Source organism: Pelophylax lessonae (assembly GCF_965119305.1).
Source record: "Pelophylax lessonae genome assembly, chromosome: 4".
NCBI classification, from domain to species: Eukaryota; Metazoa; Chordata; class Amphibia; order Anura; family Ranidae; genus Pelophylax; species Pelophylax lessonae.
The window spans coordinates 55,725,815-55,743,454 of record NC_138771.1 but is presented as its reverse complement, the minus strand read 5'-3'; the positions used below and the strand labels follow the sequence as shown (position 1 = coordinate 55,743,454).

At 41.5% G+C, this 17,640-nt stretch overlaps 1 protein-coding gene across 2 annotated transcripts in view; it reads right to left on the bottom strand.

Annotated features, from left to right (window-relative positions):
- Positions 1-15,630, bottom strand: part of CEMIP (cell migration inducing hyaluronidase 1) — a 94,564-nt gene extending 78,934 nt beyond the window's left edge. For both annotated transcript variants that reach the window (XM_082253216.1, XM_082253217.1), the window contains exons 1-4: positions 15,530-15,630; positions 8,109-8,249; positions 4,124-4,262; positions 558-794 (exon numbers count right to left, since the gene is read on the bottom strand). In XM_082253216.1, coding sequence (XP_082109342.1) covers positions 558-794; positions 4,124-4,262; positions 8,109-8,249; positions 15,530-15,605 — 593 coding nt within the window. In that variant the 5' untranslated portion in view covers positions 15,606-15,630. The remainder of the gene's footprint in view (positions 1-557; positions 795-4,123; positions 4,263-8,108; positions 8,250-15,529) is intronic.
- Positions 15,631-17,640: the final 2,010 nt, after the last annotated feature.

Genomic DNA, 17,640 nt, shown 5'->3' with positions numbered 1-17,640 from the left:
TTTTTACAGTAAATGCAAAGCACTCTCTTGATTGGACAAGGTGGAGAAATTGGGTGGTGACATCATGATCTCGATCTTGTCCAATTTAGAGAATATTTTGCCATCACTTAGAAAGTGGGCCCGTTCCAAGTGAGATACTTCCTGTGTTCACTAAATAGCAGGGCAGCTACTCGGCCCTTGACCCCAAAGCTAGTAGGAATCCCTGTAGTAGCAGTGCCTACTACAGTGATTTCTATTTTTTACGGGGATCTCGCAGGTATTGAACCCATGCAACTAAGTAAAAAGTGCCGTACCTAAACTTCAGCTTTAATAATAAAATTATGTATTCTTCCTAATCCAAACATTTTTGGTTATTTTTGTAAATTCGATACCTTAAACGTTCTTTAGACTACATTTGGCATTATCCTTTATATTATTTTGCTTTAGTTTCTGGTCCAATTTTCTCATAGAAATGGAGAAAGCAGAGAGGACTCAAATGCTGGATGGTATTTTCTTTCCAAGTGACTATACTAAAAGAACATGCAGTTGAGTATAAAAAGATATTATCAGAGACTCACCTGTCTGCATAAATCACCTCACCAGTTTTACGATCAATGGCATGTACAATGATGCCGCGGTGCCCCCAGCTCTTCTCGAAGAAATATCCGCCCTCACTCATGCCACCGGGGTGGAGAGTTTTGTTTAGGAAAGTCCAGGACATCTTTTTCTTGCCGTGAATTTCAAGGGTTCCTCCACTTCCCACACCAATGTATTTGTGACCAAAATAATCATGCGGAGGTTCAGCACCATCTGACCTACATGGTAAACAGCATCATTTTATACATTAATGGCAGAAACACTGCAACTGCACTAAAGTCAATATGTTCATTCAATTGTCCTTAACCAAAGCTCTATATCAGGGATGTGCAAACTGTGGCCCTCCAGATGTTGCAGAACTACAAGTCCCATGAGGCATAGCAAGACTATGACAGCCACAAGAATGACACCCAGTGGCAGAGGCATGATGGGACTTGTCGTTTTGCAACAGCTGGAGGGCCACAGTTTGCATATCCCTGCTCCATATGATCTCTTGAAGCCATATTAGTAACACTTTCCACCGTGGTTCTGGCGGAGCCATATCTAGCACATTTGGTACCTGGAGCTGGTCTTTTTTTTTTGCATTCCCCCCCCCCCCTTAAAAAAATAGTTGACAAGGACTACAGCACCATGGCTGTGGTCAAATTGTGTCAACAGTGGGAGGGGCTTACAGGGGCATAAGCTTTATTGACTGTACTACAAGTGAGCATGTAACAGACATGTCCAAACCTTGGCACACATGTTAATAAAATGAAACTGTTCCATTGCTTTTCTACACACAGTCAACCTTAGCGAGAAATGTAATAAACTTAGATTGCAGTAGTCAAAAGTATGTTATGTAGAATACAGTGAAGGGATATTTATCAAAACTGGAGCAGACAGACCCTGGTGCAGCTGAGCATGACAACCAATCAGCTTATATCTTCTTGTTCAGTTAAACTTTGAAAATGAAAGCTATGAGCTGATTGGTTGTCATGCACAGTTGCTCCAAATTCTTTCTGCTCCAGTTTTTAAAAATTCCCCTAAGAGCTCATTCAGATGGGCACTAAGACGCATCCACTGTGCTGAGCCGCTTTTTGCTGCGTATGCATCCACCTCAGAACTGGGTGCAGGCAGCCCATAGAAGTGGATGCAGATGCAGTGGCTGTGCAGACAAAGTCACATGTCATTTGACATGTAGGCAGGAGTGGGTGCACGGATTTAAATGTAGATACTCCTGCCTGCATATCAAATTTTATTATGTGACTGTATATGTGCAGCCGCTGCATCTCCATCCACTTCTACGGGCTGCCTGAGCACAGTTCTAAGGTGGATGCAGATGCAGCACAAAGCAGACAAGTTTTAGCGCCTGTCTGAATAAAATCTATATGTCTTCAGTGCAGGGGTCAGGAGTGCATAATGCACAGGACAGTTTACTGAGAACAACCAAAATTACCTCCTCTTCCCAGTACAAATCAACCCTCTCCCATGCCAATATCCCCACAAAGTATAGATCTCCCCCCAACATTTTTACTTTAACCCTCCCTCAGTACAGACCCCCCCCCCCCCAGCAAAAACCCCTTAGTGCAGACTCCCCCTACAGCTCACCCGGCTCCAAAACAAACCCCTCAGTACGGACTCTTCTCCCCACCACAGACATCTCGGTGCAGACTCTCCTCCCAAGCACAGACTAACCTCCCCCAGCACAGAACCCTCAGCACAGATGGAACCCCCCACACTGAAAGACCCCCCAACACAGATGGAGCTCCTACAGTACAGAATTCCCTTATCCCCACCAGTACAGACTGACGTCTTCATCACAGACCTCTAAGCACAGACCAACTCCACACAGCACAGACCCCCTAGTACAGATCGCCCCCCAGCACAGAGCACAGACAGATCTCTCTCCTCCCCCAGATCAGTACAGATCCCCCCCCCCTTTATAGCATGGACCCCTAAGAACAGATGGACCTCACTGTACAGTCACCCCCTTGGCTACACTCACAGACCAACCTGGTGAAATGCAGGGGCTCAGTGTGAGAGGAAGCCTCTCGGGTCTGTCAGTTGAGTAAAGACTTCCTCCCACACTGGGCTCAAGTGTAGCAGTAAACTATGTATCCCACTGCACCGGCTGTCACTGAAATAGCAGGTGCCGACTCACTAAGGTGTGCCCCATTCACATCACATTTTTGTTTTTATCGCACAGCACTGCGGAGCAGAAAATGGAAAACACACAAACTAAATGTCAGACGACCCCCTTGTGAGTCGGCACCCATTGCAGAATGCAACCTGAAGTCTTAAATAGGTTTAAATAAAGACTGCAGTTCTGCAACCATGGAACATAACCTAGACTTTATTTTATAGGAGAAATTTCAAAGCCAAATAAGAAGTCCAACAGTCTAGGTTTCTAGTGGGACAACCAGGTACAGAAAATGAAAACTAGGTGCCCTCTGCTGGGTTATCTGTCCTTTGATTAAGATTAAAGCTGCATTCACACCTTTCCGTGTGCTATTCTTGTGTTTTTACATGCATTAGCAATAATAATGCATTTTGATGCACTGACATTGCCATCAATAGTCTTTGTAATGCATGTCAATGCATCAAAAAATGGACAACACATGTCAACACAATAGCACCATTTAAAACAAGAGCTAACATGTGTGCATGTGTCAAGGTGCCAAGAAATAAATAGGTTTCCAACGCAGAAGATTGGTGTTGGGGTGGGCAATTTTATTTCCCCAGAAGCTCAGTGAAATATAGACATACACTAAAGAGAAAATCTCTAATTCTGCATATACTGTACATTATAATACAATGATATCGTAATACTGTACAATAAATTAATTATAGTACACCAAACATGTAAAAATTGGTAATGTAAAGCAATAATAAAAATAATGGCAGTGTACTCCAGATGTGGTGATCCCAACATTCCTCTGCCACTGGGAGTCATAGCTGTGGTTGTCAGAGTCTTGAAGTGCTTTGTAGGAATTGAAGTTCCACTTTAGGATATACATTTATAAAAAATACTCAAAATATATCCAATATACTATTCCTGAGAAAATTAACCTGTGAGTTGTCCATGAAGGGCAAGGCACCAGATTGACTTTAATGCCCCCCTCCCCAGCAGTACATATTAACGTAGTAATAGTGAGTGTGCTGATTGATAAAGTGCATTAAAGCAGGTCTGTTGCTTTGCTCTGCATGCATAAAGCACAGGTTTGCTTTATATAATACAAATAGGTCAGTCAATACTGTCAATATAAATAGTTATTAGTAAGATGGCTTCTTGTTCTAAATAAATTTGCCAGATCTTGCCAATGTCAAGATGCTATAGATTACTTAATAAAACTAATTGAAAACAAATTTATTTGCACAGCATTGTGTTCTCTGACTCACAGCTGATTCTTTTTGGATTTTGTAACCTTTCCTTCGTTCGTCTCCTCTGTTTATATTTCCACATCCAGTCTGAGAGTCTAAGTCGACCACAAGCCTTGCATTGCATGGTCTTGTGGTTGAAAATTAAACAATTCAGCCCTTGTCGTTAGGCAATTGCTAATGAGTTTACCTTCCATACAAAATGATGGTGAGATGTCCTTGGAAAGGACAGTCTTCGCTTCCGACATGCAGCTCTGCCCCATCCTCAATCAGTATAAATCTGGTGCGGATGATGATGGCCTTTTCACCGGGTTTAATGACAAGTTTTCCTGTAATATAAGATTCAGATATGTTTACAGGGGGTTCACTCTTGTACAGCCTAGTTACATCATTAACAACACGGTAAACCAACTTCTAGGGACATTGCTGATGAAGGAGTTTGTCTGGTTACTTTCAATACTGCCCTTAAATAACTACATAACATATTTAATAAAGAAGAATTCTAGGTATGGCAATTTTTATAGTTACATTGGTTCAGCTTGGTCCAGCATAACTATGCATATACTATACCTGAGAGTAGAAGCTGGAATCTACTTTAGTTGGCACCCCTTCCCCATTGTCCCAGTTCAGTGCCCTGCACCGGCCCCATTCAGAATTTTTTTTGCAAGTTCTCAATCAACGCAAAGAGTTCTCCGCCTGGATGAGGTGGAGAGGTGATCCACACTCTCCACCTCATCCAAGCAGAGAATGCTTTGTTTTTAGTGAAAAAAAATGCAAAGCGATCTCTAAATAGTGCCAATGCCATTCGGGCGAAGTTCTGTGTTTACCATGAAGTAGAACAGCTGCTTTGAATGTGACCCAGAAGTAAGTGAAGATCACTATAGTAGCGGCGTCTACTACAGTGCTTTCCAGTTTCTAGAGGGATCACTTAGGTATGGATCAAGCTGAACCAATGTAACTATGCATAAATATCCATACTTAAAATAGTTCTTTAAATTGGATAACACAATATTTTTTTTTGCATTTTACATATATGTCTTTAGAAAACCCTTATCAAAAGTCAAGAACATATGATAAGCACAGACAGAAGATGTATTTTCCAGGTAAAAGCTTAAAGGGAAAACTCTTCAAAAGTTCATCCCTAAAAGTTACAGAAGAATTCCAAGCATGGCTTTATTATACATAGTTACGGTAGTCCAGCTTAGACCAATGTAACTATAAACACTATATAAACACTATAATGTCAAAAGTATTGGGACGCCTGCCTTTACACGCACATGAATTTTAATGGTATCCCAGTCTTAGTCTCTAGAATTCCATATTGAATTGGCCCACCCTTTGCAGCGATAACAGTCTCAACTCTTCTGGGAGGGCTGTCCACAAGGTTTAGGAGTGTGTCTATGAGAATGTTTGACAATTCTTCCAGAAGCACATTGGTGAGGTCAGGCACTAATGTTGAACAAGAAGGCCTGGCTGGCAGTCTCTGCTCTAATTCATCCCAAAGGTGTTCTATCTGATTGAGGTCAGGATTCCGTGCAGGCCAGCCAAGTTCCTCCACTCCAAACTCGCTCATCCATGTCTTTATGGACCTTGCTTTGTGCACTGGTGCGCAACCATGCTGGAACAGGAAGAGACCATCCCTAAACTGTTCTCAAAAAGTTGGGAGCATGAAATTGTCCAAAATGTCTTAGTATGCTGACACCTTAACTTGAACCTAGGGGCCAAGTCCAACCCCTGAAAAACATCCCCACACCATAATCCCCCCTCCACCAAATAATTTGACCAGTGCACAAAGCAAGGTCCATAAAGACATACATGAGAGAGTTTGGGGTGGATGAACTTGACTGGCCTGCACAGAGTCCTGACTTCATCCTGATAGAACACCTTTAGGATGAATTAGAGCGCAGACTGCAAGCCAGGCCTTTTCTCAAACATCAGTGCCTGACCTCACAAATGTGCTTCTAGAAGAATGGTCAAACATTCCCATAGACCCACTCCTAAACCTTGTGGACAGCCTTCCCAGAAGAATTGAAGCTGTTATAGCTGCAAAGAGTGGGCCAACTCAATATTTAACCCTACGGACTAAGACTGGGATGCAATTTAAGTTCTTGTGCGTGTAAAGGCAGGCGTACCAATACTTTTGACAATATAGTGTATATACCATACCTGGCCGATAACCGTTACTTCTAATTCTCGTGCTGAGTGTCTGGCCTCTCAGGAGGCAGCACCTGGGAGACCAGATCTATGTAGCTACACAAGTGAGTTGCAGTAGTAGAGGTGGGACTTACGTATCTTCCCAGCAGTTGGAGTCAGTGGAACTGATTGCAGAAACCTGCTGGCTGCTGCGAGACACCCACTATTGGTAACTGGAACTACAGCTTTCAGCCCAGGGAACCACAGTGCCACCAGCAGGTGAACCAGTTCCTGACACAAAAGAACATGACCTAAACTAAATCGAAATTTGACGTCAAAATGAACACTGGTTATATATCCCAATGGCTAAACCTGTGTCTGTAGTGAATGTACAAACCTAAATACCATAAATAACATGTTATTCGATTTTTACTCCAGGAGTATATAATGAGTTTGGAAATTGCAAAATATCATGTGAAAGAAAAACTCACTGAGCAGGCTCTCCTGAGGCAACATTCATCAAGAGGGGTTTGTGCTGCTGGGTGCTGGTGCCCGAGTATCGGGGGAATATATTACCAAGTACCTGTCTTGCTCGGGCTGCATGATCTCTGGAACCCTGTGGTCTCGACTAATCTACAATACTCAACTATATCTCTCCAACAAAGAGTATCTATACTTGAAAAGTTGGAGAGGATACTATACTGCTTTAATAGGAGTTTTGGTATTTTACATCATTCCTCAATCTTGTGGAGGATACTCTAACAACATAGCGCTTTGTATCAGCGATATACACGTGCTATTCAACTGATCTAGTAACCTCTACCACTTAGTGACCCCGATGCCTGCCCAGGGATACATGTTTTTGCCATGCCTGTGACCCCACTGGAATGCTGGTCTTCTTGGTCTCTTGGGACCTGAGGAAGCCCTATTGCGAAACGCGTCGGATTACCGGGGACCATTAGACTGCATTTCTATTATTCCCATGATCACCAATGTGGTATTTTGTATGATTACTCCTTATTGAAGTTCTTGATCAAGTTTTATTATGTATTTGTCAATTTTAATTATGATTAAATAAATATGTATTTTTTATGAACATTTGTTTGTTTGATTTGTAGACATCCCTTCAATATTTGGCCCATTTAAAGTCCCACTTTTTCTTTCACATGATTTTTTGCAATATATTTTGGGATGATGGCCAGCTGATCACGGTAACTTGTATTTGAGTTTGGAAATTCTAGAGAAATGCTTAAATAATGCATTACTACTGAACTAAACCCATTCGATTTTAGGCGACTAAAATTATTTTAGTCGACTAAAATGTATCAGAGATTTTAGTTGACTAAAATATGACTAAAGCTAAAACAAGTTAGATGTATGAAATACGACTAAAACTAAATAAGCATTTTAGTCAAAAGGCTGACTAAAACGAAATCAAAAGTTGGTGCCAAATTAACACTGCCTATAAGCAGGTTAAAATTTGATCAGGCTCTGAGAAACTTTCTAGTACTAATGTCAGCTTTTTTGTGTAAAATACAGCAATGTGTGTGTTCCAACATCCCTAACTGGTTTGTTCCAGGATCAGCAGATTACAAAGTGCTAGAGCAATGCTTGGATAACATTCTGCATTACACAGCAGTGATGTTGTACTCTCTTTACGCATCTCTAGGTTTATTTTTTAGTTTTGACAATAATGTACACTTTATTGTCACCTTAGTTCTTAACTTTAACATCTTAACTTTAACATGCAATTGTTTTAAAATGGCCAACCTTGGAAAAAAAAGCATAATTGATAAATTATTTTTTTTAAATAATTGCAGCCATTATTGAGCCTAGCCCAATGTGTTGCATATGAATCTGATTTGGCTCAGCACTCAGGGAATCCGCTTATGAATTTACCAGCTGCCAAAGAATCTGGCTCATCTGATCAACAATATGATTTGTTTAAATAAACAGATGAATAAACGCACAGTTTCTGCTGAAATATATGCCTATTGGGATGCTTTCCTCTAGCGCAAAGCCTAGTAGAATAGCTGACTTACCCCCGTTAGTGATACGTATGGAGTGTACAGTTACAGATGACGCCAGAAGGAGCTTTTGGCCTCCATCAATAGTCACGCGGTTTTCTTCACTATGCTCTGGGCTCCAAGGCTCTAAGTCGGGGTCTTCATGTGGACAAATTCCTAACATTGAAAATAAATATATACAGAGATTGTAATGGTATTTGCTGAGTGGCTGCCATTACGAGGTGAATCACACTCAAGTATGAAAACACACCAAGAAATTCTGGCAGGCAAGGCATAAAAAGCAAAAAAAAAACAGGCCCCATTATTAACTCAAAACAGTCTATTATTTCATACGGCAAATAAAAATGAAACACATAATCTTAATACTAAGGTATACCTTAAGAATACCTATACTGGAGTCTTGCACGACTTTCCCTGTATGTTATATCTTTTTTTTTTTTTCTTTCTCTCTCTGTTTTTGTATGATTGAATAAAAAACCTTAATAAAAATTGTCAATTATAAAAAAAAAAAGAATACCTATAATCAAAAAAGGATTGTATTAGCCACCTATATCAAATGGGTCACTCCTCAATTCTCTGAATTGGTAAAAATATTTTAAATTAGGAAGTTGGAATATTCAATAGGTTAGCTGACTCCATTTGATATATTGCTAAGATTGCTGAATGTGATGATTAGCAAGGTTGCACCAAAGGGAAATCACGTCCACGCAGTAATGGTATTAGAGTTTTGGGTCAGTGTTTCTCAACTCCGGTCCTCAGGGCACACTAACAGGCCAGGTTTGCAAGAAAACTGAAATACATCACAGGTGATATCATTTGCTGCTCAGTGATTGCAGTATTCTAGTCTGCATCTCCCCAAGGTAATACTTAAAATCTGGCCTGTAATGCCTCGTTTCCACTGAGCAGAACGGTTCGGGTCGGTACAGTTTGGAAGGGTTAGAATGGTCCGGTCTATTCAGGTGAGCGTTTCCACTGCAAGTCGGGACACCAGGGACCATGCGGGGTTTACACCAAATGAGGTTGCTCTTTCATTTGACGTGAGCATTGAAGTTTTCCTGTCCGCCAATCAGTGAAATCTATCGTGTGACGCCAGTAGCTCTGCCCTAACCGTACCGTACCATTTCCTATGGCCCTACATCTGAAGCAGGACCAGGAATGGTGCGGTTTGGTTCGGTTGTATGGGCCACTTTCATAATGGAAACACTCAAATTAGCGTACCCTACCGAACCGACCCGAACCGATCCGCTCAGTGGAAACGAGGCATTAGTGTGCCCTGAGGACCGGAGTTGAGAAACACTGTTTTGGGTAAAATGTGCTGTATTGATTCTTAAAGTTTCTTTTTATAATTCTGACTTATTTCCTAGTTCTGCACACCACAATAGCTTTCAAAACACAATCAAGAAATTCTCAAACACATTAAATTCAACATGAATAAATGGACCATCTAGTAGCAATAATGAGACTCCCTTGTGATAGTTGTATAAGGATGGCGCTGGGACCACAGGAAAAGGAGTGCCTGGGGTATATGAAAGCAGTGGGAGGTTTACCCTCTATATCAGCCCTTCACAAGCAGGGTTCCATGTAACCATAGGGTTCTTCCAGAGGCTGCTGGGGGTTTCTTGAATTGTGGCTAGTTGACCTCCCATGTGATCATGCCTACATAGTTTGGGGTCTGTGTAAGAATGGTGACAGTAAATTTTCTGGCAGTTTTCAATCAATTATAGTACTGCAGACTCTGGCTTTATAGATGGTTGGTAGGCCGTTTATGAGATATTCAGGTGCATCTAAAAAAAACTAAAATATCATCAAAAAGTTATTTTGTTTCAGTAATTCAATTCAAAAAGTAAGACTCATATATTACACACAATGTGATATACTTCAAGCATTTCTTTCTTTTAATTCTGATGGTTATGGCTTACAGCTAGTGAAAACCCAAAATTCAGTATCTCTGAAAATGATAAAATTACATAAGACCAATAAAAAAAAAGGATTTTTTATACAGACATGTTGGCTTATTGAAAAGTATGTCCATGTACAGTATAGTATGCACTCAATACTTGGCTGGGGCTCCTTTTGCATGAATTACTGCATAAATGTGGTGTGGCATGGAGGCAATCATGCTGTGACACTGCTGAGGTGTTATGGAAGCCCAGATTGCTTCGATAGCGGCCTTAACTCATCTGCATTGTTGGGTCTGTTGTCTCCCATCTTCCTCTTGAAAATATCCCACAGATTCTCTATAGGAATTAGGTCAGGCGAGTTTGCTGGCAAATCAAGCACAGTGATACCATGATCATTAAACCAGGTATTGGTACTTTTGGCAGTGTGGGCAGGTGCCAAGTCCCGCTGGAAAATTAAATTGGCTTCTCCATAAAGCTGGTCAGCAAGGAGAAGCCTTAAGTGCTCTAGAATTTCCTGGTAGAGGGCTGCGCTGACTTTAGACTTGATAAAACACAGTGGACCAAAACCAGCAGATAACATGGCTCCCCAAATCATCACTGACTGTGGAAACTTCACACTGGACCTCATGCAACTTGGATTCTGTGCCTCCCCACTCTACCTCCAGATTCTGGGACCTTGATTTTCAAATGAAATGCAAAATTTACTTTCATCCAAAAAGAGGACTCTGGACCACTGGCCCAGGTAAGGCGCTTCTGACGTTGTCTGATACAGGAGTGGTTTAAAGAGTGGCTTGACACAAGGAATGGGACAGTTGTAGCCAATGTCCTGGATACGTCTGTGCGTGGTGGCTCTTGAAGCACTGACACCAGGCATAGTCCACGCTTTGTGAACCTCCCCCAAATTCTTGAATGGCCTTTGCTTCAAAAATCCTCTCAATGCTGCGGTTATCCCTGTTGCTTGTGCACATTTTTCTACCACACTTTTTCCTTCCACTCAACTTTCCATTAATAATCTTGGATACAGCACTCTGTAAACAGCCAGCTTCTTTAGCAATGACCTTTTGTGACTTACCCTCCTTGTGGAGGGTGTCAATGACTGTCAAGTCAGCAGTCTTCCCCATGATTGTGTAACCTACTGAACCAGACTGAGAGACCATTAAAAGGCTCAGGAAACCTTTACAGGTGTTTTTAGTTAATCAGCTGATTAGAGCGACACCATGGGTTTACTAAAGGCAAATATCCTTTGCACTTTGCAAAGTGCAGTTGCACCCTGCAAGTGCAGTTGCTCCAGAGATTAGTAAATGACCAGAAGCTCTTCTGACTACCATCATCCAATCATGTGCAAGCGAAAATGCTGTTCTTTTAATTTTCCTTGCACGTGATTGGGTATTCTTTGCAAAGTGAAGGTTTACCTTATTTACTAAGCTCTGGAGTGAAACTGCACTTTGCAAAGTGCACAGGCTATTTGCCTTTAGTAAATCCGCCCCATGAGTCTACAATATTGAACTTTTTCACAATATTCTTATTTTCTGAGATACTGAATTTTGGGTTTTCACTAGCTGTAAGCCATAATCATCAAAATTGAAAGAAAGAAATGCCTGAAATATATCACTCTGTGTGTAATGAATCTATATATATATATGAGTTTTACTTTTTGAATTGAATTATTGAAATAAATTAACTTTTGATGATATTCTAATTTTTTTAAATGCACCTGTAATATAGTTTTGGGCGCTGCACCACTTGGCAGAGCCAGCAGCACGACACCAATGACTCTTTTAACTGTCTGTAAAGCTGCCATTCTAACCACCGCAGTAAGGTTTATTTCCACTGACTTCCAAAGCAAGGAATAATTCTTCCCACTGATGCAAGTTAAATTTGTTTTTAGCAGGGTTTCCCTGAGACCTAGAAATCATTTCAAGTGTTCCTCTGGGGTAAAAAAATTGGGAATGGATGATCTATATCATGGGTGTCCAACCTTTTAGCGTCTCTGGGCCACATTGAGTGTAGAGAAATTTTCTTGGGCCGCATATAAAATATATACTATAGTTAAGGTATATAAGTAATAAAATGCCCCCGCACCCCCCCCCCCCCCCCCACGTACTAATTTAACACAACTAGAGGATGATGAAATGAAATGGAATCAGTATATAGAGGTTTAATTCTTCTGAGAGATATTAAAGGAACAATGCAGGAGTCAGAAACACTGCACATGCTTGCCTCCCCTCCCCTCCCCTCCGAGGCAGCCTCTGCCTACCGTTAGTTGGAAGCTGCTGTGGCCATGCCCCCGACTTCCTTCCACCGTAGCAAAAAAAAAATTGTCAGAGGGCAGTGGGCCGCATTGCCTGGGGGTTCAGGGCCGCATGTGGCCCCTGGGCCGCAGGTTGGACATGCCTGATCTATATAGTAGTTATACAACTGCACTCGTTAAAAGTAATTAGATAAAATGGTTATTTATTGTGGAATATGGGCCAGCATACATTGAAAAACACTTATTTGTAAGGGTTATACATATACTTTTCAAAGAGATTTTGGGGTTTTCTCTCAGAATAATGTTGTATACAAATTTAAAATACCAAGATTCATACAAAAGTTAGATGTTCACTATAACAACACCCATCTGTCATTTTTGTAGGGACTGATGGAGAAAATAAAGCAAACAACTGGTTTGTTTCTATTATCCACACTGACATTCTAATTTGCTCCAAATTTTTATTAGGGACCTGTAAAGCCCACCACTCTTGGCACACCCAACTCCAATAGGGAATTCATTCACAGAGAATAGCTGTCATGATCTTATCATGATCGTTTCTCAAGTCTCTAAACTTATGCAAGCAGTCATTACCAAATAATCTGACCAGGTGAAAATCCTCGTATAATAAAAAACAAAGAGGAAAGCTGTGCTTCTTTACCCGGATAGAAGATCATTTTCAAAATACCTGTCTTGGTCCATGGCCGAGAGGAAAATACGCTTTGTGTGACCAAATCCAATAAAAATAAACAGTGATGAATTTTTAAACAGGTCCAATAAAGATTTAACACCTAATATAACATACTGGTAGTAATTCAATTTCCACAGCAGGAAAATGTAACCATTTCCAAGTGTCACTTATTTTTAGCCATTTAAAAGAGGTCAATGGAAAATTTGTGTATTATTTTATATTTTACAAGCAAAACTGTGCCTATACACTGAATAGGCTGAATATAGAAGAGCGCACCACTGCAGTGATGGTGAACACAAAGTTGCGCATTGGTGGTGAGTGCTGAGGTATGCGTCTGTGCAGTGGTGAGTGGAGTGGGGGCATGTGGGAGATGTGGTGAGAGTAGGGGGAGGGATGAGGGTCAGGTGTGGTTGTGAAAGTAGGGGTTGGTGTGCAGGTGTACTGCAGGGAGGAGGAGGATATCAGGCCAGAATGTCACTGACACACCCCCTGGGGCACTGGGCTTATAATATTCCATGATCATATGAGCGCCTTTCCGTCCAGATGAATGCCCCCCCCCCCCCCCCCGCTACCACCAAGTAAGAGGAGCAAGTTCTTTGATGGACCAGATAAAAGACTGCAGGAAAAGCTATGTATAGGAATTTGTAAATGAAAAAGAAGTGCGTGTGGGGATGGGGGTGCTTAGGGGGATGGGGTGCTGGCTTTCATTTACTTTAGAATGGGATTCTGCCTTAGTGGGGGTTTTTCCAGCAGTTTTACCATGGTGCACCATACCAAGGCCATATTGAGACATAATGTTGTCAATGCCACACGGGAAAGATAACACCCTTTTGTAAAACTCCATCCCCTGAGCAACCTGATTATTAGTAGGAGATTCTAAAATGCATCACTAGAGGCAATATGTGGTATGCTTTATACGCAGATATTTTTTCCTGAACTATAAAGAATCTTCTGACTCCACTCTACATCCCCTGTACCCCTTCACTGTACGGTTCTTTTAGCCAAAGTGTGTAGCCAAAATGTCCAGAAGTGGTTAGAAAAGGGAAATAAAATAAGGACATTTTTAAAGTTGTACATTAGAGGATTGGTGCTGCTCCTCTAAACATGTGACAATATAGTAACTATAGCTCTGCAAAAAGTCACATAAGTTCTAGACAAGTATTTCAGACACAGAATTACTTTATAAGGAACAATGACAATGTAACAATTAGTATCCAAAAATTATTGAGCTCACTTTTGCCTCTCTAGTCCAGCCTTTCTCAACCCTTTTACCACAAATAAATCCTTTAAATAATGTTCAGTTCTCAGGGAACCCCAGATAAAATATGTTCATTGAGGGTCAGTGGAGGAATTTCCTCTTACATCGGTAGTCAGTGAGAAGAATGCCCCCCTTAGAGATGAGCTAAAAAAGATCATTGGTGTCATGTTGATGACTCTGCCATGTGCTGTTGGACCCAGAACTATGCAGGCACCATGAAGTGGGGGGACAATAAGTCACCCCCCCTAATATTTACCTAGGCCTAATCTAGGGGAGGCTCTCCCAGGTTTCTCTATTCTCATTGGCTGAGACACAGCAGTGAAAGAAGAAAATGGTCGCACACCACCACGGAATCCAATGAAGAAAAGTTCCTTTATTATAAGTGGTACAAGGTACAGCAGGGTAGGACAGTAGATGCGTTTCACACGACTGCTACGTGCTTGTTCACATGTGTATTAAACGCGTCTGCTGTCCTACCCTGCTGTACCTTGTACCACTTATAATAAAGGAACTTTTCTTCATTGGATTCCGTGGTGGTATGTGACCATTTTCTTCTTTCATGCTTCTCCTGGTGGCGAGCCGAGGTTCAGCACGCACCTTGAACCGTGGACTTTGACTAGCCTGAGCAGTGTTTTCTCTCTTCCTTGATACACAGCAGTGAGAGCCATTGGCTCCCACTGCTGTCAATCAGCCAGTGAGAATGAAGCGAGGGGCAGGACTGAGCTATGCTCTGTGTGTCCCATAGACACACAGAGGCGGCCCAGGAGCAAGTATGCATGAGTGCCCCCAGAGAAAGTAGCTTGCTATAGGGGCACTGGGCAAGGTGGGGGGGGCAAAGCACCACTGGGGGGCCCTAGAAGAGGAGGATTAGGGCTGCTCTGTGGAAAACTATTACACAGAGGAGGTAAGTATGATATGTTTATTATTTTAAGGGGAAAAAAATCCAACCTTTAGAACTACTTTAGGTTCAGAATAAAATAGCAATTAATAACAAGTCAAGAAAGACAATACGGGTATTTCTATTCTTCCCGAGAGGTTAATGACTGGTTACTATGGGTGAGTACAATCTAAATGTCTAAATCAAGCCTGCAGTTTTCTGTAAGCAAATAAAAGTCAGTGCAACACAGAACTTTGATGATGGCGGCAAATTTTTGCATGGGAGAACCAAATATTATCAGAGATCGTGGCTCCCTGCCAAGCTGTGCTTCAGACATTGAGAGTAGGCAGGTTCAAAGGAAAAAGATTCACAGAAGTATAGAAGTTTAAATTCCTGCATTTATCTACCGTTCCTGTAGATAGTCGCCAGTTTAGTATTTCTTTTTAATTAAAACTGACCTGTAATCCCACGTGTAAAAATCACAGCGCAAAGCAGGAAACTCAGCATTACCCCCATCATGCTGTCCAGATACATGGTTCACCGAAGGGTCCAATTTTACCTGTAACACACAAAAGAAATTGTTTAAAGCAAACTTTTTATATTTACTTATAGTCAGCATTTTCCTGTATCCGACAAACCACCTTAGACTTGCAGACACTATGGCAGACACTGTACAGTGCTGTAAGATGTACAAAGTCCATCTGTTAAAGCTTTTGTTATAATGTCACCGTCCTCATATGACAGGAAGAGCATGCTGCCAAACAGACTTGATCTGGCTTATACCCCACCTGACAAGCTTATCACAGACAATGACTAGCTATCAAGGATAAAAAGTAATGGACATGGCAAAGTAACACAATGACAGTGAGGATTTTACTATATACCTTCATGTTTTTTTACTGTTGGCCTAATGCAATTAACTGTTTTACAAATTTTACTGCATTTAATTTTGCTTCAAAAGAAACACAAATGATGGCTCTTAGCGTTATCCAAGTAACAGCGACCCTGTTATGTTCCAGTTCAAAAAAGTGTTTGGACAGAACACTGGATCACTATCCAAACAAGATCTGATTCCATGCCAACCTGACAACCCTGTGCAAACATCAGTGAGATTTTGGCCACATAGAACTTTCTTAAGGATTGTACTTGAAACCATTGGAATTATATTACATAGAGATTTTCTAGACTTCTGAATCCCTTTTTACCAGGACCCATCCTCTACCTTGAAAAAACGAGACAAGAAAGAGTACTCTGAACCACATAGTAACATCAAGGTAGATCTCAGGAGGTTTGAGAATGAGATCTTCCAATCCCTGATTACCTGTCATTCATTCTAATATGACATTTGTCATCTAAAGCCTTCCTTATTTTTTTTTTTTTTGTGAGCTGGTGAGAGCCGGTTCATATTACAGCGATCCGACTTGCCGAGGCGACCTCACAAGTCGCGGTGCGCTGCTCACACCGCGACCTTGTAGCGGCCGGCATGGACTTCATAACATTGAAGTCTATGCAGGTCGCTCCGGGTCGCCCCAAAGAAGCTCCGGACCCTTTTTCTAAGTCGGAGCGACTTGTGTCGCTCCTATTAGAACGGGTCCACAGCTTCTCTATGGCAGGCGACCTGTCAGGCGACCAGGTCGCCTGACAGGTCGCCCCAGTGTGAACCGGCTCTGAACTAAAATCTAAACAACAAAGTGGATACAAAAATGTGAATACACACAAAAAAGTGCACTAGGGTGCGTCACTGGTGCCCTCCCAAACAGGAAAGAAATCCCTGGCCTCCTCCAAGAGTGCAAGACTCCTGATGGGGGAAAGACACTCTGGTCCACCTAACAAAATTCCTGGCGGACCCCTCTCCTTCTAACCAACCAAAGTCAACCCCAGAGTTCAGGGTTAGGGGCTCTTAAAAAGAAGGACCTCTAAAGCCAATATTTTCTTTTTAATTTCAGATAAAGTAAAACCCTGTCCTTTCTGCCATCTGTGTTCCATTGGGGTGATTGCTCCTTCCATATACACAGGAAAGATAATACAAATCCGGTGTTGAGAGAAACATGGGTGGACAACATCGCTAACCTAGTTTTGATAATGCTTGGATGTCTTTGGGTAAATACTTTCTCAGCCATTGTAGTCACTGACCTTCCACAAGTATGCATATCAGAAAGTCAGAGTATAGTCGAAACTCCTGATCTGCATACAGTACACTATTCCTACCAGGTCAGTGCCTTAAAAGGTATTAATGTGATTGAATTTGTTTGGCAGTCAGGCAAACAGCAAGAGAGGTCAGCAATGTCAGCAATGTTTTCTATACATTTTTATTCAAGGTATTAATGTTTGAAAATATCTCCTAATCCTGCCAATTTAGGCAAAGGTGGGTAACAACTTGTATGCCAAGGTGGGGCTATCAGATCACAGACAACTGTAGCTGGACTTTCTCTGAAAAAAGCCTGGAACCATGTTATCTGCATTAACATGCATGCTTGTGTCCAATTAAGAAAAATAAAAATGGGAGTCAGGTATGCCATCTCCATGATTTTTATAAGGTTCTACAGAGTACAAAACCAGTTTATAACAA